Source organism: Lytechinus variegatus, chromosome 12, assembly GCF_018143015.1.
Source record: "Lytechinus variegatus isolate NC3 chromosome 12, Lvar_3.0, whole genome shotgun sequence".
Classification (NCBI taxonomy): Eukaryota; Metazoa; Echinodermata; class Echinoidea; order Temnopleuroida; family Toxopneustidae; genus Lytechinus; species Lytechinus variegatus.
Window position 1 is genome coordinate 20,769,931 of NC_054751.1, and position 26,354 is coordinate 20,796,284.

A 26,354-nucleotide genomic window follows, 5' to 3' on the forward strand; every position below is an offset into this window, starting at 1 on the left:
CTAAAGTTAGCTCTTAATATGGGCGCAGATATTATTTCAGCTGGGGTGTTATTTTATTGTAACATTGTTTAGGCCCGTCTTTAGAAAAGATTTGTAGATTAACTATCTATTCATATTTATGAGAAAATTGAATTAAAACTAAATATTCAAGAACTCAGGATAAAACGACAAAGTCAAGTTGATTGCTAACAATGAAATGTTTTCATTTTCCCCCTTTGAAAGCCTAAAAACTATGGGGCCATTACGAGGATGGTTAATACTGCGATATACCTTAATTCTTTTATATGATATTCCTTCAAATATGCTCAAAATTTTGATAAATCTCCTTTTTTAGATCTAATTTTAATACAAATTGTATTTTGCACCAAGACAATAAAATATTTGCGCATTTTTTAAAATTTATTTTATTTTTTTAAAAAATTATACAGGGAGTTAAGATATACATTTCAACAGCCAAATACCTGAAACGGGAGCTTCCAATCCCACGCTTAAAATTGTTATTGAATCACTAAAGATCAACAGGATTAGACTTCAAACTCGTACCATCCGTTTCAAGAGAAATTTCGAAAATCTGAAGTCATTTTTTATGAACATCTGATGATTTGTTGACGTAATAATTCATATCTCTTCTTAAATGGAGCAGCGGCAGAGCGGAGCGGAACATGGAACAGCACCTGTGCCTGCACTCCCGGCGGGACTTGACGCTGTTTATTCGGCCTGTCGGCGGCTGTATGTTGATCAACCAAATCCTTTACAAGTGACTGCCGTTGTGAAATACTGGTAAAATTAAAAAAAAACTCTGTCTTAAAATGTCCCCTCTTTGAGTATTCAATATATACTTTCTTGAGAATGTGACAGGTGTGGTGATAATCATGATAATTAGAAACAATAATCAATAGTCAATAATGAGTGCTGTTTAGGCGCACGGCCAATATATGGGAGACAATCTCCCATATTGGAGACTTGCTTTGCAAAAGGAAAAAAGAAACAACACCAACAAAAGCATGATTTTTCCACCCAAACTTTTGTCCCACTGAGGTCAAAGCCAATTTGTTTTGTGTGTGGATGACAACAAAAATCCTTATAAAAACAAAAGTAGACGGTGAATTTTCAAAGTAGATGGTGAAAGGGGCATGAGGAAGGCGCTAATGCAGTTTCGCACCGGCCGATTACCAGCACACCTATTCACCAATACTTGTTAACAAATGTCATGACAAGTCTCTCAGTCACATTTCGATGTCAATATATCCACCACTTTTCAAAATATTGTGATCGGGAATGGCTGTATTTCGGCTTCGATCTCAACGTCGTTCGCGACACTTTCACCGTGCACCGTAATGTTGATATGAACTGAAGTTAGCAACCAAATCATGCAAAAATGTGGTGAACAAACTGCCAGCATGCCGCATGCGAATCTATGTTTGCATGATTTGGATGCTAACTTCAGTTCATATCAACATTACGGTGCACGGTGAATCCAAGCGATCCGCGATCAACGACGTTGAGATCGAAGCCGAAATACAGCCATTCCCGATCACAATATTTTGAAAAGTGGTGGATATATTGACATCGAAATGTGACTGAGAGACTTGTCATGACATTTGTTAACAAGTATTGGTGAATAGGTGTGCTGGTAACCGGCCGGTGCGAAACTGCATTAGCGCCCATGAGGAATCTGCTTATCACATTTTTATCTGCCGCCAAGGTAATCCTTTTTAAGTAAATGTAAACAAAGAAAATTGGTCTCCCAAACTGGAGACTGTCTCTGAAATTGGATACCCAAATTCTTTATAAAAGTCTCTGATATTGGAGATAATCTCTCTCATGGGAGACAGTCTCCAATATTGGCCGTGCGCCTCTACTGTTCAAAGGTGATCGAAAGTTTTCCATCAATCAAATTAGTTACATGTTTAGCTTGTAAACTTTTGGAATCCATTTCGCACAACGAGATCTTAGTCATATGAATTCAAATGGATTTTTCAGTGATAAGCAGCATGGCTCTTCATTTTTGCCTGGTCTTTTTAATTAGTAATTAATGCTTCAGTTGAAGAACTTAAAGGTCAAGTCAACCTCAGAAAAATGTTGATTTGAATCAATAGAGAAAAATCAGGCAAGTACAATGCTGAAAATTTCATCAAAATCAGATGTAAAATAAGAAAGTTATGACATTTCAAAATTTTGCTTATTTTTAACAAAATAGTTATATATGAACGAGCCAGTTACATTCAAATGAGAGAGTCGATTATGTCACTTGTTTTTGTTTGTATTATACAATATTTCAATTTTCACAAATTTGATGATTAGGACCTCCTTGCCTGAAGCACAAAATATTGAAATAATGGAGTTCCCTGAGCTACCAAGTCTCACGCATTATGCGTGAGACTCAAGCATTTTGGACTCTTGTTCATCCCCTCAAATTTCTGTCTCACGCAACTATCACAGCCTATCCCCATATATATTGTACACAATGTCTGTGATCTCACTCAGATTCACAGAAAATCTCATGCATAGCTGGTCTTTGAACTTGGCATCTCTATAGTTCCACATTTTCAGGGAGGAATGAAACTTCATTTCACATGACAATGACGAGAAAATAAAAATATTTCATATTTCATAAAATAAAATACAAAAGAAATAGTAAGTGAGTGATGTCATCAGTTCCTCATTTGCATGCTGACCGAGATGTGCATATAACTGTTTTTTAAATGAAGTGAAACTTTAAAATGCCATAACTTTCTTATTTTACATCTGATTTTGATGAAATTTTCAGTGTTGTGCTTGTTGAATTTTTCTCTTTTTATTCAAATCAAGTTTTTGTTGGGGTGGACTTGTCCTTTAATGTCATTAGTGAGTGGTCTAAAGCTCTTGAAGAAAGGGGTACAATCGATGTAATTTATTTAGATTTTATGAAGGCCGTTGACAAGGTACCTCACCATCAACTGCTTGAAAAGGTCCGTAGTTTTGGTATAAATGAACAGATGCTAGGTGGTTAGTTTGATCGAGGCATTCCTTGTTAGAAGGAGACAGAGAGTGTGTGTGAATGGCAAGTTTTCAAGTTTGGGACATGTCAATAGCGGAATTCCGCAAGGGAGTGTCCTTGGCCCTGTGTTATTTTTGTTATATAGCAATGATCTCCCAGATATTGTTACTGGAAGTATTGTTTATCTTTTTTCTGATGATACCAAACTGTTCAAGTATATAGGCCTAAGAGATCAGAATGATTGCAATTCACTCCAAAGAGATCTTGACCATCTGAAATGCTGGTCAGAAAAATGGCTGCTGAAATTCAACCCCAAGAAACATAGTGTTCTCTCTCTCTGTTAGTAACAAATAGGACCGGCAGGAAGCTTTTGCATACACTTTTAATGATGCACTTGAATATGTCACTCCGAAAGGGTTTTGGTGTTGTAATTGATGATAAACTCGGCTTTGAAGACCATTTATGCAATTGAAGGTAAACAAGGCCAACAGGCTTATGAGCTTGAACAGACAAACTTTTGTTTATCTAGATAAAAATAACTTTGCATTGTTTTGTAAAAATTGTAAGTCACTTATCCGACCACAAGTTGAGTGTGCCCATGCTGTGTGGAACCCCGTACTGAAGAAACATACATGCATTTATAGAGAACGTACAAAGAAGGGCAACAAAATTAGTACCTGAAATCTGAAATCAATGACTTAAATCTCAACTCTGGCATATCAAAGAACTAGGGGTGATATGATTGAAATAAATAAACACTTTGATAGTTATGATCAATGTACAAAACTTAATGTAGAAGAAAAATATAGTGAACATACCAGAGGCCACAGTAAAACATTGTTCATACCAATGTCAAAGACCCAGAAATATAGGAATTCTTTTTATGTTAGAATACGTAAGACATGGAATAGCCTAAATAATGAAGTTGTCACTGCCCCAAGTGTGCGCAGTTTTGAAGCAGCCTGGATACATGCTGGAAAAATAAGCCAATGAATTATGACTATGAAAGCCCTGTTCCGGAAGTGAGCAAGCCATCTTGAGGAGGAAATAACTAGTTCTAACTGAATACAGAGGCATAACATGCATACATTCAGAAACTTCTCTAGGTATCCCGAGGGAATGTTGATTCAATTCTGCAGGCCAGCCGCCAGAGTACTCTGAGTGAGAGCTGCTGGCCAGAGCCCAGAACTTAAGGTAGCCATAGGCTGCCACAGTTAACAAATACTAACATGGGTACCTTCAAGGTTGTGATACCAAAAACACTCAAAATTAAAAGAAAAAAAAAGAAATCATGCACCCACCTCATTTCTATGGATGAAGGTCTAACAGACTGCATGAATCCTGACATCGAGGCAGTAGCCAGACCCTCAAAAACCGGGAAAAGAGGCCGCATTTGTTATCTCTTTTTCAAAATTGCAAAAAAAAGTGCTTTGATGTCTCGATTCATGCAGTCCATTAGACCTTCATAGAAATGAGGTTGGTGCATAATTTATTTATTTTTTCTTTAACGTCACCATCCGAAAGACGTGACCAGGGCTCGAACCTCGACCCTCTGCATCAATTTGTAACTTCCCCACAGCTTGGATTACAGGCGCACGCCACAACACCCAGTTAAAGTCTTGATAAGTTGATAACCTTTTTTCAGACTTTAACTCATGAATTATTTCAAAATTGTCAGGTTAGGGGCCTATTTCTTGAATTTGAAACCAACAGGTATACTACCAGTCATAATTCTTTGACTGAATCTATTGCTGTCTGATTGAAACTGTACTTAAAGAATTGTGAGTGATTGTTACTGACCGGCCTTGTATTACCGAACGCGCACATCGTACGCGCCAGATAATAATTTCATTTGTTAGGTATGTTTATTCTATAATAAAGGATCCTGTATGAATGGCCGTCAGAATTAGATTTTCTGCATTGTAATCTAGACCCAATTCCACTCTGTTTTTCAGATTGTCGGTACGGTAATTTGGGCGAGAGCTTTTACTTTTTATGTACTTTTCAGGGAGCATGCACAATTCAGAGTTGAGAGAAAATATTGAGCATGAGCATGCGCAGTTCTGCCCATGAAAGTATATCGAAAAATATACCGAGCTACAAGAAAACTATACAGAGCTAATTGCAGCGATGTGTTTTCCTGGTGAAACTATACTTTGTCACGTGATAACAAATTGACCAATCGTTTATCTAGAATACTCCGGAATATTCATAAGAGGGATATAAAAGGAGATATCATAGCCTACTGCTTTGAAGTGAATTCAGAATTTATATTTCAATAATAAATCATTCTGATAAATTAAATGGAAAATGAAGTGAAATTTTTATCAGATTTCCATTCAAACAGACAAAAGATCACATTTTTAATTCTAGATTGAACAATAACCAATTTTAGCATTTGGTTTGGATGATTTTAGTAAATCCCTCTCCCCCTCTTTTTGCAATAAATGTGTATAAAAAACTTAAAATTTACCATCTGGGCAATTCCACAGGTTGGTGGACATGAGCTTGAAAATTAAAATTCAATATTTTCTTGAATTTTTTAATACTTTAAGTCCTTCATACATGATAGTTTCAGGAACAAGAAATAAAAAGTTTATTTTCATATGTATACTTTGGAAAAAAATGGTCAAAAGTTGTGCTTCCATTGTGTACCAAAATACAAGAAAAATAGTGAAAAATTAAATATGCCTTATTACCATTTTGTTGTTGCAACAACATACCACTTTATATATTTCTGAAGTTTAGAAGAGTCAAATTACTTAAAATACACAACCGCTTTTCAAGTAAATTTGTAGTACTCATTCAAAAATAAATATTGAAACCTGTTCAGGTGATGTAACGTGAGTAACCGAAAAAACTGACTTTGTTTTCTGAGAGAAAAATTCTTCACAGTTAATTGGTGGGATTTTAAATTCTCTTCCTTCAAACAATCTTTGACACAGTGATGACTATCAAAATCATTAAAAAGTACAATTTTTTTATAAAATTGATGAAGAAAAACTGTAACGTGTGTAACTTTGTAACGTGAGTAACCATCATGTAATGTGAGTAACCAGTAAAAATTCAGTTCAGTAACATTTTCTGTGGGATGTCAAGTTTTAAGTCTCATGGTTAGTTGTGAAGTTATTTTTGATTAATTAAAAGCAAAATGAGGGTACATCTCTTTGATGCGACTCTTTGTTCATCAAAATATCAGTGGTCATACAATCACACAAAAAATTGAATATTAGTAGAAGTGTTCACAATGCGAGCGTGCATTAGTAAGACTTGGTTTTGATTAACCAAACTTTAAAGAGTGTTTGAACAACACATTGAATGCCCTTACCTGTAACCCTATCTAGGCCGGGGTATTTTGGGAGTTGATATGGCCCGGGGGGTGGGGGGAGGGGGGGGGCTCCAAGGCCCCCCTTAAGATCTCGGCCATTGGCCGCACGATCACGCCAAAAATTGGCATGCAGGTTGTCTTGGACATAATCTACAATACTATACAGTAATTTATTTCATGCAAATTGGTATCAAGCGATTATGCTAATTTATGCATAATTAGTAAGCGAAATCATACTTTTCCCTCCTACTCCCTAATAAAGCTCAAATTGTTCCAATTTTTGGTATAAAATCTCTTTTAGATGTTCCTAGCAATGAATTTTACACACATTATTGAATTTTTAATGACATGTGTGTTGTTAACCATACATGGACAAAATGTAACGTGAGTAACCGTAACGTGAGTAACCATATTATCTGCACCCCAAGTAAAAACCATGTGTTCTTTATTTTTTTAATTATATACAAAGTTTGTCTCCCTAATATACTTCTTTGAAATGGATATAATCAACTTTCATAAAAGCCTTGTATGAGGAGACTTTTCACTTATGTTGACTTTTCATTTTATGCATGTCCAAATCATGTAACGTGAGTAACCGACACATTCCAAAGATTTGCCAGGAGCATAATAGAATTTCCCAAGTTTTGTTTTTATACAAAGGATAGTCAGACTGTGTACTTTGTTGTGATAAGGAGATGTTTAGTTCCTATCAATAATAATGGAGTTACAGCTCCAAGTATGAGTCAAGGTGTCTCCAAATGTAACGTGAGTAACCGTGGAATAGCCCATCTGATTGTAATTTTCATGTGGTCTGCACCCCTACTATGGGCTGAGCCCCCCTCCCCCCACAACTTTCAAACCATTGAGCGGCCCCTGTTAAATTCCATGATGATTGACTGATTTTAGCATTGTTATGTCACAAAACAATATATTTATCAATGATTTTGATTCATTGATATTATTGTTGCATGCATTTTGTATGGGCTACTCTGTTCAAGGTCTGTATAGCAATATAATGCTAATCGGTTCATGATTGATTCTCTTTGATTTGACTACCGGTAAACAGGTTAAATGGACCAGACCCACTAGACTTTATCAGTATGTACAGTAACCCAGGAGAGCCTGGTCATGGGATCCCACCCCATTGGCATTATGTTAGCTTTGGCCTCTCGGATCTCTTTGGTGATGGCAGAGTTCATGAGTGAGTAGAAAATTTTATTGATTTTTTTCTGACACGTTTTTGACATAATAATCATGATGGTTTTAACACGTTTGAGCATAATACAGTTCTAGAAGAAATAACAAATAAAGGAGCTATAAATAAAAAAAAGCATGAATGTTTGAATTGTTTAAATGTTATTTTATATTAGCTTTCCTGAGACAATTTCATCAAAGTTGCCTGAATGTAATGTTTAGTATTTTGTAATACAATGTCAGTCTTTGATAAGAATGTTTTCATTTTGGTAATAATAAGAATCAATAATAGGGACAGTGATTTTCCGTTTCAAAAAATGGCCTTTTCCGTTTCAGAAAATCTCCAATTCCGTTGCAGCATGTCAGAAAACGGAAATTCCGTTTCCCCATAGACTTTGTACACACGGAAAAGTGACAATTCCGTTTACACATTAAATAGCAAAATCACAGCGCACTCGCACTGGCCAAAATTTGTATCTGCTTCTGTACCAACAACACAATAGAATCCATTCTAATCGGATCTATGCGGGTGCATTTAATAATTTTTAAAAGACATTTGGAATGCATACATCCTCACCTTTCACATTATTAGCATTATTTTACGGTGAAATCAAATTTCATCGGTAATTTTGGGGTTTTTTGGACATCGTTATCATCACTCAACAACTTTCGCCAATCCGCCATCTTGGATTTTAAGACCACTATATCGTGCTGTTACATCTTCAAACGTAGAGGGAAGCAACACACGACCGTGCAGTTGAGCGATATGAAGCTCAACACGGCTGGGCGGTTATGGGCGCGGGGTACTATCGAGTGTGCTGATGTCGAGAGCGATCACGATGTGTGAATTGTCATGATTGTAGCGAAGTGAGATCGTGTTTTCTGGAGTTTTGTGGCCATTTAATATTCTCATTTTGTTGTTATTTTGGAGTAATTTCTGTTGCTATTCTGTGTATTTTGAGGGAAAATACATTTTTCGTTTGAAATGCCACTTTCCGTTTCAAAAGGCCTTTTCCGTGAATTCCGTCCGTTTTCCGCAGTCGCGGAAAATCACTGTCCCTACAATAATACATGTTGAAAAAATACTGGTCAAAGACACGATCAAATGACTTCAGATCAAAATTTACATGACATTAAAGTACCAAGTTTAATCCATTTAGATGGAAAAATATGGTATATTACGTGATTTGGCTGCTGTGATGATTTACATATTAACTCTCTCTCTTTTCGAAAAATAAAGAATACCTACAGGTCCCAATGGGCCAAGTGGTTTTGGCTTTGAGTTAACGTTCAGGTTGAAGAAAGAACCAACTGAAACAGCGCCCCCTACTTGGCCGGCAGAGCTTATGCAAGGTCTAGCCAGATATGTCTTCCAGTCTGGTGAGATATAAAATCTTTCTCATTCATTCCATTTTTTTTTTTTAATCTCATTTTATTATTAGGGTTTTTATTTATGAAAAAGAATCTCTGATGTTTAATTTCAATATTTAGAAACTGATGATCACAAGTCAGTCTCGATTCCTCAAATCAATCATTTTTGCTATTTATATGGAAACAGAAAGTATGAAGTGATTCGCTATTGGTAAAATTTACCTCTTAATAGCAAATTTTGCATGTGATATTTGCTGTTGATTGTAATTTTTTTTACAACACCCTCTTAAATGTCTGTTATGTTCAAATATGTGTTTAAGCTATCTTTACCCTAATGTTTTCTGTACAATTATAAAATTACATAGATGTACAGTGTATCAAACAATTATTTGTACACCCATAAAACAACGATTCAAACAAGGATAAAATAGTTTTCACTGAAAACATAAATTTATTAACTGATAACATTTGACAAATGATGTATCCTCTTTGTTCAAAGCAAAGTAAAAACATACAATTCTTATTACTTTTAGAATTTTTCCCCAAAATGTGATTTTTTAAGGAAAAACAATTATTTGTACACTTTGAGTTCTTTTCTACTTAAAGTCTCTTTCTAGTACTTAGTGGGTCCTCCTTTGGCGTCAATAACGGCACGCAGTCTCCTGGGCATACTATCAACCAGTTTCTCACATACGGCAGGATCCAGGCTGCTCCATGCTTGCTGAAGCGTGGCTTTCAGGTCTTCTTTGTTGCTGGGGGGAGTCGATGGGCGATTTCTCTCCATTTCATCCCAGAGATGCTCTATTGGATTCAAATCCGGACTCTGCGCTGGCCATTTGAGCACAGATACCTTCTTCTTGGCCAGAAATGCTTTCACAACTTTCGCCGTGTGCTTAGGATCATTATCATGTTGGAAAATAAAATGGCGTCCAAGCAGTTTGGCAGCAGATGGCATCATCTGTTGTGAAAGGATGCTCTTATACAGGTCAGCATTCATGATTCCCTCAATGAAGTAGAGGTTGCCTACGCCAGCAGAAGCCATACAACCCCACACCAACACGTTTCCACCTCCATGCTTGACAGTTGGTTTCAAGCACTTAGGGTTGTATGCCTCCTTCGAAGTACGCCAAACTCGCTGACGACCATCTGAACCGAACATATTAAACTTGGACTCGTCAGACCAAAGCACCGTTTTCCAGAATCTAGCAGGCTTGTCAATATGCTCCCTGGCGAAGTTCAGGCGTTTCATCTTGTTCTTCTGACTGATAAATGGCTTCTTACGAGGAATCCTGCCATGCAGTCCACGTTCTTTCAGTCTGTTCCTGATTGTTTGGGTGGAAACCTTGGTGCCTGTACTTGCTTCCACCTGCTTGACAAGTTGCTTGGCAGACAACTTCCGGTCTCTCATCACAACCTCTTTGATGTACCTGTCCGTCCTTGAAGATGTCGCTCTCTTTCTTCCTCTTCCCTTCTTATTTTCAACACTACCTGTCTTCTTGAATTTTTGGATGATATACTGCACTGTTGTATGCTTCATATCAAGTCTTCTTGCTATCTTACGTACAGAAACTCCATCTTTGTGGAATTTTACAACCCTTTCCCTCAAGGCTCTTGGTACTTCACAGGTCTTAGCCATGTTGAAAAACTACAACTGACCCTTATAATGACTGTAGTAAATGGTCACAGATACTACAGGAGGGAATAGAAAGGACTGCCATGGAAAAGAAAATCAGTTGTACACAATAACTTCAAAAGATGTTGCTATTTCAGGCATGTTTCTGTATCAATAAGGATTAACCAGGGTTGAATGGTAAAATACAAGAGTTTTCGACCTTTTGATATGCGAGGAACCCCAGGAGACATTCCTGCTCTTTAACAATAAGCAGATTAATCCCCTTTGTATGATAAACCATTCTTTTATTAGAATTTAAGATCTGTAAACAGGGAAAATGGGCTCTAAATGCAAAGTGTACAAATAATTGTTTGGGGGTGAAAATTAATATTTTTATGAAAAAAGGTATAATTATGAAATAATTATGGGAAAATTCACTTAGGTTCAAAAGGTACATGTATATTCTACAATGCAGTCACTTTTTGGGGTCTAATTTTCAGTACTTTATATTTAATTTGCTTTGAAGTAACAATTTGAAAGGTGTACAAATAATTGTTTGATACACTGTACATGTATTAGCATACAATAAATATTCACAGGTCTTCCACATACATGTAGCTGTGTATGCATTTTTCACATTACTAATACTTGTATTGCATAAAGTGACCTTAGAAAATGTAAATTAACATTCCAAATTCCTATCAATAACAGTGATATTTGAAAGAGGAATAACAAATGCATAACTTACACCAGGGATATACTGATAAAGCCTTTTTTTCGATGCAGTCCTAACTACATCACAGAATTGTGAATTTAGTAGGACGCTTGTCCAACATGTACTTTTGTTTTCTTAACAGGCAATACTCTTTGTAATGGAGACCATGTTTCTTGGCACAGTCCTTTAGATAATAGTGAATCTCGTATTCAGCATATGTTAATGTCAGATGATCCTCAATTACCTACTATCACTACACCACATGGAACAGTCAGCTTCGTTCAGGTATTAAAGAATTCTCCCCCCCTGCTTTTCACTTTTAAAGGAGCATAGAACTAATTAAAAAGTTTAAGCTCTTTCTGTAGCTCTAGACTTTATTGTATACCCTTTCATTAAACAGAAATTTATCATGAATTTGGTTTAAACAGTATGACAGTCACTTGATATCTATTAAAAAAAATAGGGATGTCTGGAAGTATATACATACATGTACCTTAATACCACTTAATCAGCTGGTGCCACGCCCATGTAAATTAGTTAAGGTCTTCAGATAATGATGTTCGTATTGACTTTGGCATAGTGGCTTTAATGGTAAGTTTCACGGGATAACTGATTAGAGGTACATTTATTTGAGTGTAGACCTTAACTTCTATGCGATGTTAATGAATTTATTTGATGTTGAATGTAGATTATTGGAGTGTGTGCCGAGGAACTGCAAGCTTCACAGAGGTGGAATGGTCTTGGCATGCTGGAATTACTCAAATCTATGGAAGTGTAAGTTGACCTTTACATTTTTAGACTACCTTGTATTCTAGACATTCTTGATGTCTTTTACCTCTTGACGGTGTAGTTTGCCTCACCGTGTCTGAAATAAATTGAAAAATGTTGCTGAGATGTGTTGCATTATGTCTGATTGTAGTATTGCTGTCTGGGATATATGGTGGCAGTCAGAAATGGTAGATGGACAATTCCATGAAATAATCAACCTTTTAGTATGACCACCCCCCACTTTCTCTACTTTAACTCCGCTTAATCAGCTGTTGAAGCCATGATAACTTGGGAACATTACAGTGCTGTAGCTCGGATTGTTTACCGGGCTGAATCCTGCCGAGTTGGCATTGACCGGCTCGGAGCTTTACGAGCCGGGTTTCACTTTGAATCCCTCGAACCCGGAAAATAAACCCGGATTGTTTGATAATATTTGAGGTGTCATTTGTCACCGCAATAAAAGTTGTGAAACTATTTTTAACAAGCAATCCATCCACCTAGTGTGATGGTCGAGGGGACAGGTCAAAGGCCAACCATCCCTACCTTATTTTCATTTTTCCCCCGATCCTGTCTGAGTTATGGCCTTGTGTGTGTGAGGGATCGAGATGATATAGCTAGCCGGCTAACGGCGCACATATACATGCACACAGTACCTGCCATGTGATATCGTCTGACTGGTCATGTGATTGGCTGAGAGTAATGGTTTCACTGGGTGAGAATGTCCAATTTGTTTACAAGTAAAGGCCAGTTGGTCCATTAGGCATGGTCATAACTCAAGAAGTTTTCCTTTTGATATTATGACTGTGATGACATGCAGAATATTTCTCTCTTTTTTGGTAAAATAATCTGTCTGGTTTATTGAGATATCTTTTATACCAGTTTTTTCTGCTAACCATAAAAGCTCTCCCCCCCGAACCCTGTTGTGTTGACATTTTCCACAAAGTCGGTGATCCGAAAATAATAGCTCAGCTGGGAGTGGGTGCAAAACATTTTAATTCCCATTTAAAGGATACATTAAAGAGGTTGGACGAGATGGACGAGAAGAGGGTGCCGTTACCGGGAGAGAGAGAGAAGGGGGGGGGGTATGTGTACAAGAGCAAAAAACAAAAACAAAAAAACGTGAGAGATGACTAAATGGATGATATTGGACCGATTGTCAAAGTTTAATATGAAATAAAAATGTATTTTGATTCATTTTTTTATTAAAAATATTTTTACTAAAAATATTATTACCGGTAGCTGAAGGCTAGAATAAGACAGATAAAAATAAATCATACACAAAAAATAGTTTGAATAAAATATTCTATTGCTTCAAAGCAAATATGAAGAATGAAATACGCTCAGAAATTAACTCTTTCTGCCACCTCCACCCCTCCGAAAAAAATCTGCCCTATAGACAGAAACAATCTCTGTGAGAGCCTGTTTGAAAATTGGGTCACTAGAATAACATAATAAACAATGTGGTTTGTAATCTGCCTCTTGATTTCACACACACACACACACACACAACAAAAATCAAAAGTCAAAGCACATGTTTCGTAGTAAATCACTAGCGGTGCACAGACTGTGCTGTTGACCGCTGCACTGGTGATAAGCATGTGAGAAATTGCGATTTGGCCTTGTATCGTCTCAATCCCCTCTCTACATTACTACTGGATGATATAAACAGTGAATTAAATATTTTGGGGGTTTGTATCGTCTTTTGAGAACAAGGTCAGAAGGTGATGTCGGTCACAGATAACAGTCAAGTAGGTCAAAACTTTGTACTTTTGCATGGACATAAATCAATTTTAGCCGGACCGGGTTACCGGGCCTCTCCGGGTCGAGCTATGATTCTGATAAGATTTACGAGCCGGGTTCGGACCGAGTTGAAGGAACCGAGCTACAGCACTAGAACATTACAGTCTGCCAGGATTATCTTGCTTGTCACATCAACATAGGTGCAAAATTCTTGAATTGCTATGGGTGTAGAGTTTTCACGCTACACCCTGTATTCTTTTGTGGGCATGTGTTGGTCCTGAAAAGAACCACTCAAACGCAATGTTTCGACAAATGTTGTCATCTTCAGGAGAATGTTGTCTTCAGGTGAATGCTTGAATTGCTATGTCTTACAAACCAATATCTCTCCTTATTCTCAGTGCTGGTGGATCATGGCTTGTGACTGATATGCGAAGGGGTGAGACCATCTTTGAAGTCAATCCGTTACTGATGGAGGAAGTAGAGAGGGGGATAGATACAGAAGGCTCAAATCTTAGTGGCGTCTGTGCAAGGTGTTCCTGGGACCCTGTCGGTGACTGGACAGATGAAACAGATCCACCAAGGATATCACAAATAGGTGAGTCCCAAGTTATATTTTTCTAAGTGACATTACTGATCTTGTTTCTGACATAACTCATGATTAAAGATAAATGCCAGTCATAATGATTTTGCAAAGAGATTGTACAGAATCCAATCAAATGATCACCCATATGTCTGAATGTATAAGATTAAAAAGATATGTGCCAAAGGATTCAGTAATATATTCTGTAATTGCTGAGAAATTTGCAAATCAAGCATGAAATTCAAGCGAAATGCCACGCTTTTTCCAAGCAATAGTGATACAATTCCCCACATTTGCTTATCTGTATTGGTGATCTTCAATTGTACCAGATCTAGACGTTCAATGGAATAGGGACAATTAACCTTGGTTTTACAGACTTTCTCATGAAATGGGTGTTTACTACTTTCAAGATAAAGAGATGTTTTGGACTTCATAACAGAAAGGTTTGCAATTGATTGCAATTATAAAATAAGACTCCTGGGGTCCGTCTTACAAAGAGTTGCGATTGATCCGATCAAGCACAACTATGAAAAGCCAGCAAAATCAACATATAAAATGCATGTTTGTTCAAAAGTTTTTCTAGATATAAATGTATATTCATGAATTAATTGATTACTTGACAATTTGGTGTGTTCTCCTTTGTTTACAAAAGAAATTTTGCATATTTCGTGTAGAAAATTTTTTGGCACTGATGGCTTTCCATGGAGTTACGATTGATTGGATCAATCGTAACTCTTTGTAAGACAGGGCCCACTGATTGGCTCCTGGGATCCGGTAACACAAAAAGTTAGTGATTAATTGTACTCTTGATTTTCACGAAATCTTAATTGTGCATGGTAGTCAATGCTATCAATCATAGAAAAATGTTCTGCAATGAGTGCTAATCTTTGTGTTACAGGCCCCAGGTCAGTGTTATGAACAAAATGAGCATGCTACAATGATCTTGGTTGTCACTGTCATTTAGTGATTGATTGTAAACTATTGTGTGATGAAGCCCTTGTCTTGAGATTAAGTTGCAGAAGAATCTCTTCCAAATTACAATGCACCTAAGATCCTTCGTTTTGAATGGTTGACAAGGACTGGTCTCGTGACTGTTGCTATGGTAACTTCCCTAGTAAGGCAACTTGTCGTTGCAGCCAAGCTTCATGAGGTGGTGCCGAGCTTTTCCCGTAATATGACCTTCGTGTGTCTTGAGTCTGGTTGGATTTTACTGCTTTATAAGTTAACAGAAGGTAGAGGGAGAGTTACTCTTGTTTATGGGCTAACTGTTAAGATTTGACTCTTTTAGGTATTAACATAGCACCCACTCAAAGATTCATTACATACCGCCGCGCACAGAAAAATCAAGCCATAGAAGTTGCATGTCGTAGACACCAGAAGTGGGATCGCAGCACATGCAATCCTCTAGTTAACAAATTAACTGCCAAACGCGGTTCATGGTGCGATGTTAGTATACTACTAACCTTGCGATACGTGTGAGTGCATAGCACCTGGTGTAGCAACCTATTTTGGATTTATTAAGGTGGGAAATCACATTCTGGAACACAAGGATTGTTTCCCTAGGAATAGATTTGAAACATTCAATGGTTTACCCCAGTCACACTGGCAGCATCAACTCTAAACCATTCAAATCTAGTAGTTGAACTTTTGCATTGCTGTTTTGACATCAATTCGATAGTTTATCTTTCGTTCTTATGATCTTCCCAGAAACTGAACAGATAAGACAGGCCTTGACCAGAGGCCTATCCAACGACAGACCTGTCCTTCCACCCATCTCTGGTAGGGAGGACACCAACCAAGGTTTGAACCGCCGACCTTCCACTGAGAGCGAGACAGACACCCGCAGTTCTATCTTTGAGCTTGGTAACTCAAGGTACCTGGACGGTGTGAGCATTAAGCTGAACCTCGAAGCCGCTGCACTACTGTCACTAGCAGTTAGGTGAGTATAGTGGAAAAAAAAGTCTGTTTGAGCAGGGGGTCTTTATGGGAGAGCGAGTTAGATCAGTTGGTAAAGTGTCTGCCTGTTGAACCAAAGGTTGTGGGTTCGTGTCCCTCCCATGTCCCATAGATACAGGCTATGTTACAAAAGAAAACAGTGTCCAGGCCTAGGCTAGGATGTCCAATGGAGGCCCCGTGTAGGGCAGAGTCACCACCTTAGCACATTAAGAAACCACTGCACTATTTGTATAAGAGTAGGGAGAAACCCTATTGTAGTGGACCTCCATCACCTGCAGGTCATGGTGATTCAGTTCTCTTTTAGTCTCCAAGGCACAGACAGATAATAATCATTAACGGGGTCTTGAAGGGTCATGTGGTAGGAAGATAAGGAAGTACATGAATGTGTAGAAGTTGTTTAGAAAGACCTCTTGTCACATATTTTACAGTGTATTTTCATATATTCACTTCTCATGTTGATTTGTCTAGTCCCTATGTAACCAATGAAAACTAATGGAAGTGTAAATCTCTCATTTTTATCAACAGAGGGCGTCTTACCCATGGCCGTCACTTTACCTTTAAGAATGTTGCCAATGACTGTGCAGTTACCTTGGTCTCACCAAGTGTTGAGGGATCCTTTGTTGAAGAGACTCATCCTTATGTGGCTAAGGGACCATGGCTGCAGGTAAGGCTATTCCTCTTTCATGCCCAACATTTGGACCCCTTTTCATAAGATAAAGACCTAGTCAATAATGTTCTGTTTATTTATATTGTATATTTCTCATGTTACTGTGCCTTTTCCCTTTGCTTCAATGATGTAGAAAACTAGGTTATTATTCCCAGAGAGTTCTGAATGGCAGAGATGCCAACCCTCCCGATTTCATCAGGAGGCTCCCGAAAAATTCATCCCAACTCCCGCCCTTACGATTACCATCCTTATCCTCCCGAAATTACGATTTTTTTGCATTGATCAAATTGGATTGAAAGTACATGTATCGTCTGCTAACTTTAGCATGTAGTAACTCCATTACGTTCGCTGCTACTAAATTCTGTGTGAAAGGCAGACAAATAAGGAGCAGCGAAAAGCTGGTGCATGTGATATGCCCAACGGGAATCCACTGTGCACCAGGCCGGTAGGCCCGGCTAGCTTCGCGAGGCGTGTGCGCTCCCGGCCGCTGGATTTGTCGAGTTGTGCGGTGGAATATCGGTGCGAGATTTTGGCGTATTGATGGGTTGATATCGACACGAAATGGCGGAAAATCAACAAAAGAAGACCAAGAAATGGTCTCAGAAGTATAAGACTGAATACAGTCTCCAGTACCCGTGTATTCGGAAGTCGGAAAGAGGAATTTACCATGCATTTTGCACAGTTTGCAGCGTGGACATTTCAGGGAATACGGACATTGCGAAGACGAGATCTTCTAGCTCCTGTTGACTTATTTCACCAAGCAAGGGACCAGTGAGGGGGAAGACGTTATCTGCGCTGAGCTTTTCTTTACTGGATTATTATAATTCCTCCTTGTTATTATTGTTGAACAGGTACTTTTCTTCTATTGTCCCCTCATTTTTTTTACATGTAAAAATGCATATTTTTCTTTAATTTTTATGTTAAAAAAGTGGGAACAATGTTTTTTTAAAAACATGTGAAATGCTCCAAAATAAGGGTCAGATTGCACCAGAGAGCATCTAGAAACCCAGAGCTTCCAGGGCCCTTCCTCTGCGCTTGAGATGTGTGCTACACGCACATAATTTCGTGTCGGTTGCAAATCCTCCCTAATTCTGATTTCCAAAAGTTGGCATCTCTGGAATGGTACAAGTTAAGTGAGGTGATAAATTGAACCAGTACTGTTTGATATTTGTATCATAATTAGCAATCTATTGGTCTAGGGTATTTTGGGAGGTCATATGGGGGGGGGGGGGGGTGCCTGGGACATGATCTACGGAATTTTATAATAATTTATTTCATTCAAATTGCTCTGAAGTGATTATGCTAATTTATGCATAATTAGTATGCAAAATCATAATTTTTCCTTTAACTCCCTATTAAGATCCAAATGTTATAATTTTTTGTATAGAAACTGTTTGTGGTGTTCTTAGCAAGTGTACATGGAAAAAATTGCAATATCAGATTAATTCTTTGTATTATATTTTTCATTGTTTTTTCATTGAAATTTGTTGGGGACTCTTCTGAGATCATAAACAGCACAAAATAAATACATTTAGACCAGCAAAACTACAAATAATCATATATTTATGATTAAGGTCATTTTTAGGTCATTTTGCCTCCGACGAAGATTCTGCTAGGATCAAAAGCTTAGACCCCTTTTGACTCTCTAATTTACTCCATTGGCTCTCTTTTATTTTGATAAGCAGTTTTCAGCAGCTTCTTTTTGCCCTTTATGATTTTTGGTTGAAAATTTGCATTGACTTTGTACATGAAATCATGTTTTTGAACAATATTTTGTCGACATGCACTTACATAATGTTGTGTAATTTCGGAACTGCGTACCTGGGTGATGCAAAATTAGTCTCAAATGTTGCGCAAGACTTAAAAGTAAAGAGTCAGCGAGCAGCACAGTAAAAAATTTGCAAGGCAAAAATATTGTGCGAATCGATGAGGGGGGCCACCGAGCCCCCCCCCTGGCCTAGATAGGGTTAAACCACAGCTTTAGACCAGAGTTTAAATTAAACGAGTTCAAATTCGGGCCATGAAGACTCACAACTATGGTAGCAGGGCTGGTTTCTAATCACAATCATGGATTTCCAAGGTAGTTACCATGAATCTACCAGATATTTGACCATGACTCTCATCACAGAACCTTCTTATTGGCAGCCATCAAGTCATCTTTGATGTTTGGCTTCATCTTAAAAACTATCTTATCTACATCTTGAAAACTATATCTTATGTTATTTAAAACTTCATTTTTGTATTCCAGAGTAACAAGTCTCTGGGACTGTTTCATCCAGTCCTTCTTAACCTTTAGCCAAGGGGGGGGGGGAGTCAGTTTTAATGTGCACAAATATTGTTATAACTGCGACTGCAAAGTCAGCATCCCTTTTCATATATTTTTGTTGTTGCAATTTCCCTTTACATTTTTTTTTTCATTCTGCCATTCTCCCCATCTTGTGTCCTAAGCTCCTCATCAGATCAGAATTTGCAGAAACTATGGCCAGCGATTTAGAGTTCTTGCAATCAAAAGAAAAGGTCAGTTATGCCACCCCAACCCTACGATCTACTTCTTTGTGAGCTAATGTATCAATGAGTGCCTTTGAATTATTAACACCCTAAACTTATCAGATGTTTTGTGTTGTGTGTGTCCCACAAATTAGTTTAATGCCCCCTTCCTGTTTTTGTCACCCTATATGTCACACATTAATGCGCATCTGCCAGCAACCTCCCTCCCCATTTTGTATGTTTTTCTGGGTGTGTTTATATTTTTAGAGGTGAGTTCCCCCCCTTCCATTTTTCACCCATAAATTATTTATTTGTCAATTCATTAATTTTCAATGTGTTATTTTTACTGTGTATGATGAAATGAGAATAAAAATGGATAAAAAACACCCATTTCATAAATCTGTATATTATCTTTTTCGGGAATATAAAAAAAGTTAGATTAAACCCTTGTATATTATAGGAGTATGAAATAAAACTTTTGTGTAGTTTGGATATAAAGCTTGGTTAAATCATGAAAATGCCACCTATTTCGTGTTATTCCTCAGAGATTAGCAGAGAGCATAACCTATCTTTTTTTTAATGAAATATACTTTCTTTGTTCTTTTTTCTTTTCAGTTGGATCTACCCAAGGTAATCGACTGGAGGGACAAGAGAATAACACTGACCATTACTCCTGATGAGACGTAGTGACCGGTGTGGAGTGACCAGTTGATTGGTCAAACCCTTCCATAGTGTGCTTCATGACCCCCCAATGTCACAGGAGAAGATATATATCATGTAAGAATACTTTTCTGTCAATACATAGCTTTAATATAGAGATTTCTAATAGAGTAGTAGAAATATGAAGTTCTTACATGATATTCTTTCTTGTGTTGTGTTCATGTTAGAGTATATTGGGTAATACAAGTATAATAATGTAAATCATTATACTAATTTTTCCTGTTCTATAAAAATTTATTATTTCGTATGTGTGATAAAATTTTTTGTAAAGAATTTTTATTTTATTTTTTAGTTCTCATGTGTGATGCAGTAGTATTTCCCTTATTTTTTTAACAGAAAGCTCTGTTTATTAAAGGGTTCTGATTGGTCAGAATATCTTATTGATCCCTCCCCCTCCATACAGTCTACTGTTTCATTGGATTGGATTGCTGACGTGCTATTGATCAATGAAGTAAGGGTCATTCATAGACTCAATCCAATCAGTTGCAAGTTTATTAGACTTTCAAGGTATTAGGAGAAAAATCTTTTCAATGAAATGGTATTGCAGAAATATCTGTCTCAATTTTTTTTATGCATGATCAAGCAATACAGGTTACTACAGTAAAAGTTTCATACCACTATAAACCTCATTCATTCTTCATTCTGCTGGGAAAATGTCTCAAAATTTGTACCTAAAACATGCATCACTTTTCATTTGATATTAAGAAGAAAATATGGACTCTTCATGATCTGACTGCATGTTTTACTGAAATGATAACTTTGTTTAAGTCTGTAGTTACTAGAATTGAGAGTTTTCAAGCTGTAATTACTGACAAGTAACAAAAGCTGGTAGAATTCCCCCCCCCCCTGCAATGTTCTGTTGTTGAATTATGCCCAGTGAATCCAGGATGTTTTTGGTAAATCAGTTTCAAAGATCAAGATTCCCACCAGTCAAAATATTGATGCGATTCAACTCCATTTTCAATATGAAGATTGACAACGTACTGTGAGACCTGTAGCTATTCGATCAGCTCTAAGAGAAAGTCATGTGTACTAGCCAATTAGGAAGATGAAATAGATATGTCATCCTCCTATCGGTGTAAAAAGTAATGATGATAATTAAGATAATAGGCATTTATGAAGCGCCGTCTATCTAGAAATAATATATTCCGAGGTGCACTATTATTGTAACACTGGCTTTAGCCCAAGCTGCTTTCCAGTGCTCAGTGCATTCAAAGAATTAATCCTGCCAGGTACCTATTTGCCTCACACCCTCACCTGGGTTGAGGGCAGCACAATATGGTATAGTGAATGTTCATTAATCAGCTTTGAGAGAACGATGGGAAACATGAGAGTGTATGACTTCAAAAGTTTGACTTTGAATGGAGCAACCTTCAAACTACATTTGTGTTTGCGTGCTGATCAAGGAAGAGGGGAGGGAAGCCTCCCCCTTCCTGGTCCCATTGGGGTGGGGTGGGATGGGGCTTCCTAAATGTTTAAGAAGTTAATTCTATGGGTTATATTATCCTCAAAATGTATTCTGTTGTATCGTTATAAATTTTTTCAATGATTGACGCCCTCATTAAATTAAGAACAGCTCCAAACTATCCCCTTATACTTTGTGATTAATACATGTTATAATAATATATGTTATAATCATTGTATAGAATTGATATTAACTACATTAGAAAATGAATATAATTTCTGTGACGGTAATGATAATGTACTAAGTGTTTAGTATTATATCCATTGCATCATTCATTTACGAAATATTTTATCTGCAATTTGGATACACATTGCACATGTATTCTAGGTTATTTCCTTTCACCCTTTTAATGAACTGCATCAATTTGAAATAAAGTGCTTCCATTTTCTGTCACCTTGACCATGTATTTTGCCAGTTTTAATATTTTCTGCTATGGATTTATTTTGATGATACTGATGGGACAATCTATGATAGAGATTGTTAGTGTTTTATTGAAATATGTATCTTTTTATTTTATTGACTATAGGGCACAACTTTCGTGCTTGCCGATTGAAGCATTTATCATTTATTTATTTAACATTTGTGATCTGGACCCCGTCTTACAAAGAGTTACGATTGATCCCATCAATCATACCTCTATGGAAATCCATCAGTGTCATTTTTTTCAATGAAAAATTTGCACAATGTCCATTGTATGCAAAGAGAAGTGCAGTGAATTTTCAAGAAAACAATGCATGCATGGATATACAATATAGCTAGAAAATACTTTGAACAAGCATGCATAATAGATGTTGACGTTGCTGGCTGTCCATAGTTGCGATAGATCGGATCAATTGTAACTCTTTGTAAGACGGAGCCCAGATATGATTTTTATTCTCTGAGAAGCAAATATGTAAAACAAAGTTGTCAGAAAAAATCACATCTGAAAAGTCCTTTCATAAATCCTCCCCGAACTGCTGTTTAAGGACATAGGCACCTCTGTATGCATACTTCTCAATGAAAACATTGTTTGAATGTGCCATATATATCAATGTTCATAATTTCAGCTGAATATTCGGATGAAAGAAACGCAGCTATAAAAGACAAGTAGTAATTGATAAGCTTTACTTATTTGGAGATTGTTTTGCAGAAAATAATGTAATTTTTTGATAAATGCTGCGAGCTAGGACTGTTTTTTAAAAAATTTTTTAATGATGTCTTCAATAGTTGAAAACCCAAAGAAAACCTCTGCAATTGTTTGGCTTGATGTGTATGTTTCCGTCGAGGTAAAGTTCTGTTCTGTTGTTTGTGGGGTTTATCTGATATAGAATGAAAATCAAGTAATACTTAATGCGAACAGTAAAGAATGCCAACCATGAGATAACATACACTTGTGGTAATACTGATAAAAGTGTTTGAATTGTTGGATATTGATTTAAGACTTGAGTGAATGAAAATGTTATTGTATACCCAACAGAAAGTTGTAATTGAAACATTTGAGGATGCTGCATGTACCACCTCTGTCATGCCTTCAAGAGCTGAAAAAAAATTATACATAAAAAATTATATATGCTTGAATATTGGAATATTCTCATAATTTAGAGGTGTCCATTCTTATGATTTGTAATTTTAATTGAATTGAATTATAGATTTATATATAAGATGAAAAGTTGTGTGATCGGTTACAGGAAATAACATTTTTTGTATGTATTACGAGATATCTGTTTGGAGAGAGAGAGGGTGATGATATTGTCATATTAGTTTGATGTAATACCTGCCTACATTATATCTTACAATGTATGTATGAAATGATTTGAGTGGGGATTTTCTTTTATAGTGATACAAATGTACTGTAAACAGATTAATTTTGTTTTGGGGTACTCACGTCTTATGTGTACTTCATGTAGGCAGTAATTTATTGTAATATATTGTGCACATACATGTAATTAGAAATGATATGTGTCTTACATGTAAATAATAATGTATTTTTCTCTTATACTAGCCCAATATTGAGACCTTTCTTCATGCCTTTGATATTTCCATATATTTTTGTTGGAATGACCTCATCATACATAAGATGGCTGACTGGGGCTTTTTATTATCATTATTATTATTATGTTATTGAACCTGGATCTGTGTTCATCACTGAAAAGTTGATCTTTAATGACCAGTGATTAGTAATATTTGAATGTTTCAATTGTGGAAATGAGAGGGGGCAACGTAATAGTAGAATTCTTCTTGTGAGGGTCATTTTTTGCATTACATAATCAGATCTTCCCTCCTTCATGTTATTAGAGTTGTCCCCATTTCCGAGAGAATTTGTATGAGATACATTTTTTTGGGTTAAGCCATGTTTCATATCAAAGGGAAGAAAAAGCATTTACCTGCAAAGAATAATGAAGCAGATTATGAATCATGTACATCATTATATTCTTTTGTTTTGCAAAATTTATTTGCCCAACCCAACAACTTGTGGCTTCATGAAATTTATTATATTACCATTGAAATACAACTGTTTTTCACAGGTAAAGGTGATAATATATTTCGAGCCACTTAACAAAGTCGCATACCCGCTTTATAGATATTTTTTAATTTGTCAGTTGTTCACTTCTTGTATGTATTGCCTGTTTATTTTAATTATAATATTTATTTTTATTACCGTCATGTTACTGAATTCTTGATCACACAATTTTTGTCTCACCTGCGAAGCAAAGTGAGACTATAGGCGCCGCTTTTCCGACGGCGGCGGCGTCAACATCAAATCTTAACCTGAGGTTAAGTTTTTGAAATGACGTCATAACTTAGAAAGTATATGGACCTAGTTCATAAAACTTGGCCATAAGGTTAATCAAGTATTACTGAACATCCTATTAGAGTTTCATGTCACATGACCAAGGTCAAAGGTCATTTAGGGTCAATGAACTTAGGCCATGTTGGAGGAATCAACATCGAAATCTTAACCTGAGGTTAAGTTTTTGAAATGTCATCATAACTTAGAAAATATATGGACCTAGTTCATGAAACTTGGACATAAGGTTAATCAAGTATCACTGAACACCCTGCATGAGTTTCACGTCACATGACCAAGGTCATTTAGGGTCAATGAACTTTGGCCGAATTGGGGATATCTGTTGAATTCCCATCATAACTTTGAAAGTTTATGGATCTGATTCATGAAACTTGGACATAATAGTAATCAAGCATCACTGAAATTTTTGTGCAAGTTTCAGGTCTCATGATTGAGGTCAAAGGTCATTTAGGGTCAATGAACTTTGGCCGAATCGGGGGTATCTGTTGAATTACCATCATAACTTTGAAAGTTTATTGGTCTAGTTCATTAAACTTGGACATTAGAGTAATCAAGTATCACTGAACATCCTGTGCGCGTTTCAGGTCACATGACCAAGGTCAAAGGTCAATGAACTTTGGCCGAATTGGGTGTATCTGTTGAATTACCATCATAACTTTGAAAGTTTATGGATCTGATTCATGAAACTTGTACATAAGAGTAATCAAGTATCACTGAACATCCTGTTCGAGTTTCAGGTCACATGATCAAGGTCGAAGGTCATGTAAGGTCAATGAACTTTGGCCATGTTGGGGTTTTTGTCTCACCTGCAAAGCAAAGTGAGACTATAGGCGCCGCTTTTCCGACGGCGGTGGCGGTGGCGGCGGCGTCAACATCAAATCTTAACCTGAGGTTAAGTTTTTGAAATGACGTCATAACTTAGAAAGTATATGGACCTAGTTAATAAAACTTGGCCATAAGGTTAATCAAGTATTACTGAACATCCTATTAGAGTTTCATGTCACATGACCAAGGTCAAAGGTCATGTAAGGTCAATGAACTTTGGCCATGTTGGGGTTTTTTGTTGAATAACCATATCTCTGTAAGTTTATTGGTCTAGTTCATAAAAAGTGGACATAAGAGTAACCATGTATCACTGAACATCTTGTGCGAGTAGTATTCAAAGTCAGCACTGCTGCTCTATTGAACCGCACGATGCAGGTGAGACGGCCAGAGACATTCCACTTGTTGTTGAATAACCATCATATCTCTGTAAGTTTATTGGTCTAGTTCATAAAAAGTGGACATAAGAGTAACCATGTATCACTGAACATCTTGTGCGAGTTAGAGTAGTATTCAAAGTCAGCACTGCTGCTATATTGAACCGCGTGATGCAGGTGAGATGGCCAGAGGCATTCCACTTGTTGAAGAATAATGTATTAATAAGCATAAGGTCAAAGGTCATTTAGGGTCAATGAACTTAGACCATGATGGAGGAATCAACATCGAAATCTTAACCTGAGGTTAAGTTTTTGAAATGTCATCATAACTTAGAAAATATATGGACCTAGTTCATGAAACTTGGACATAAGGTTAATGAAGTATCACTGAACATCCTGCATGAGTTTCAGGTCACATGATCAAGGTCAAAGGTCATGTAAGGTCAATGAACTTTGGCCATGTTGGGGTTTTTTGTTGAATAACCATCATATCTCTGTAAGTTTATTGGTCTAGTTCATAAAAAGTGGACATAAGAGTAACCATGTATCACTGAACATCTTGTGCGAGTTAGAGTAGTATTCAAAGTCAGCACTGCTGCTATATTGAACCGCGTGATGCAGGTGAGATGGCCAGAGGCATTCCACTTGTTGAAGAATAATGTATTAATAAGCATCCCCTGTTTATAACTGTGTCAGGTTCAATTCTAATATATGCCCAAATTCACAAAAGAATATTAATCACCTTTATAGTTTTTTGTCTCACCTGCATAGCAGAGTGAGACTA

General features: G+C 36.9%; 1 protein-coding gene across 1 annotated transcript; it reads left to right on the forward strand.

Moving 5' to 3' along the window:
- The first annotated feature begins 434 nt into the window (after positions 1-434).
- On the forward strand, positions 435-21,001 carry LOC121424919 (suppressor of fused homolog). The gene is made up of 10 exons (XM_041620809.1): positions 435-780; positions 7,375-7,509; positions 8,743-8,882; positions 11,343-11,485; positions 11,889-11,974; positions 14,107-14,303; positions 15,996-16,227; positions 16,770-16,908; positions 19,360-19,428; positions 20,014-21,001. The coding sequence occupies exons 1-10, from the start codon at positions 635-637 to the stop codon at positions 20,083-20,085; spliced, it is 1,359 nt and encodes a 452-aa protein (XP_041476743.1). The 5' UTR covers positions 435-634; the 3' UTR covers positions 20,086-21,001.
- The last annotated feature ends 5,353 nt before the right edge of the window (positions 21,002-26,354 follow it).

Coding starts and splice junctions, on each gene's coding strand:
- LOC121424919 (XM_041620809.1), top strand. CDS start 635: ATGGAGCAGCGGCAGAGCGGAGCGGAACATGGAACAGCACCTGTGCCT. Junction 781..7,374: donor ACTGCCGTTGTGAAATACTG/GTAAAATTAAAA, acceptor ACCGGTAAACAG/GTTAAATGGACCAGACCCAC. Junction 14,304..15,995: donor ACCAAGGATATCACAAATAG/GTGAGTCCCAAG, acceptor TGATCTTCCCAG/AAACTGAACAGATAAGACAG.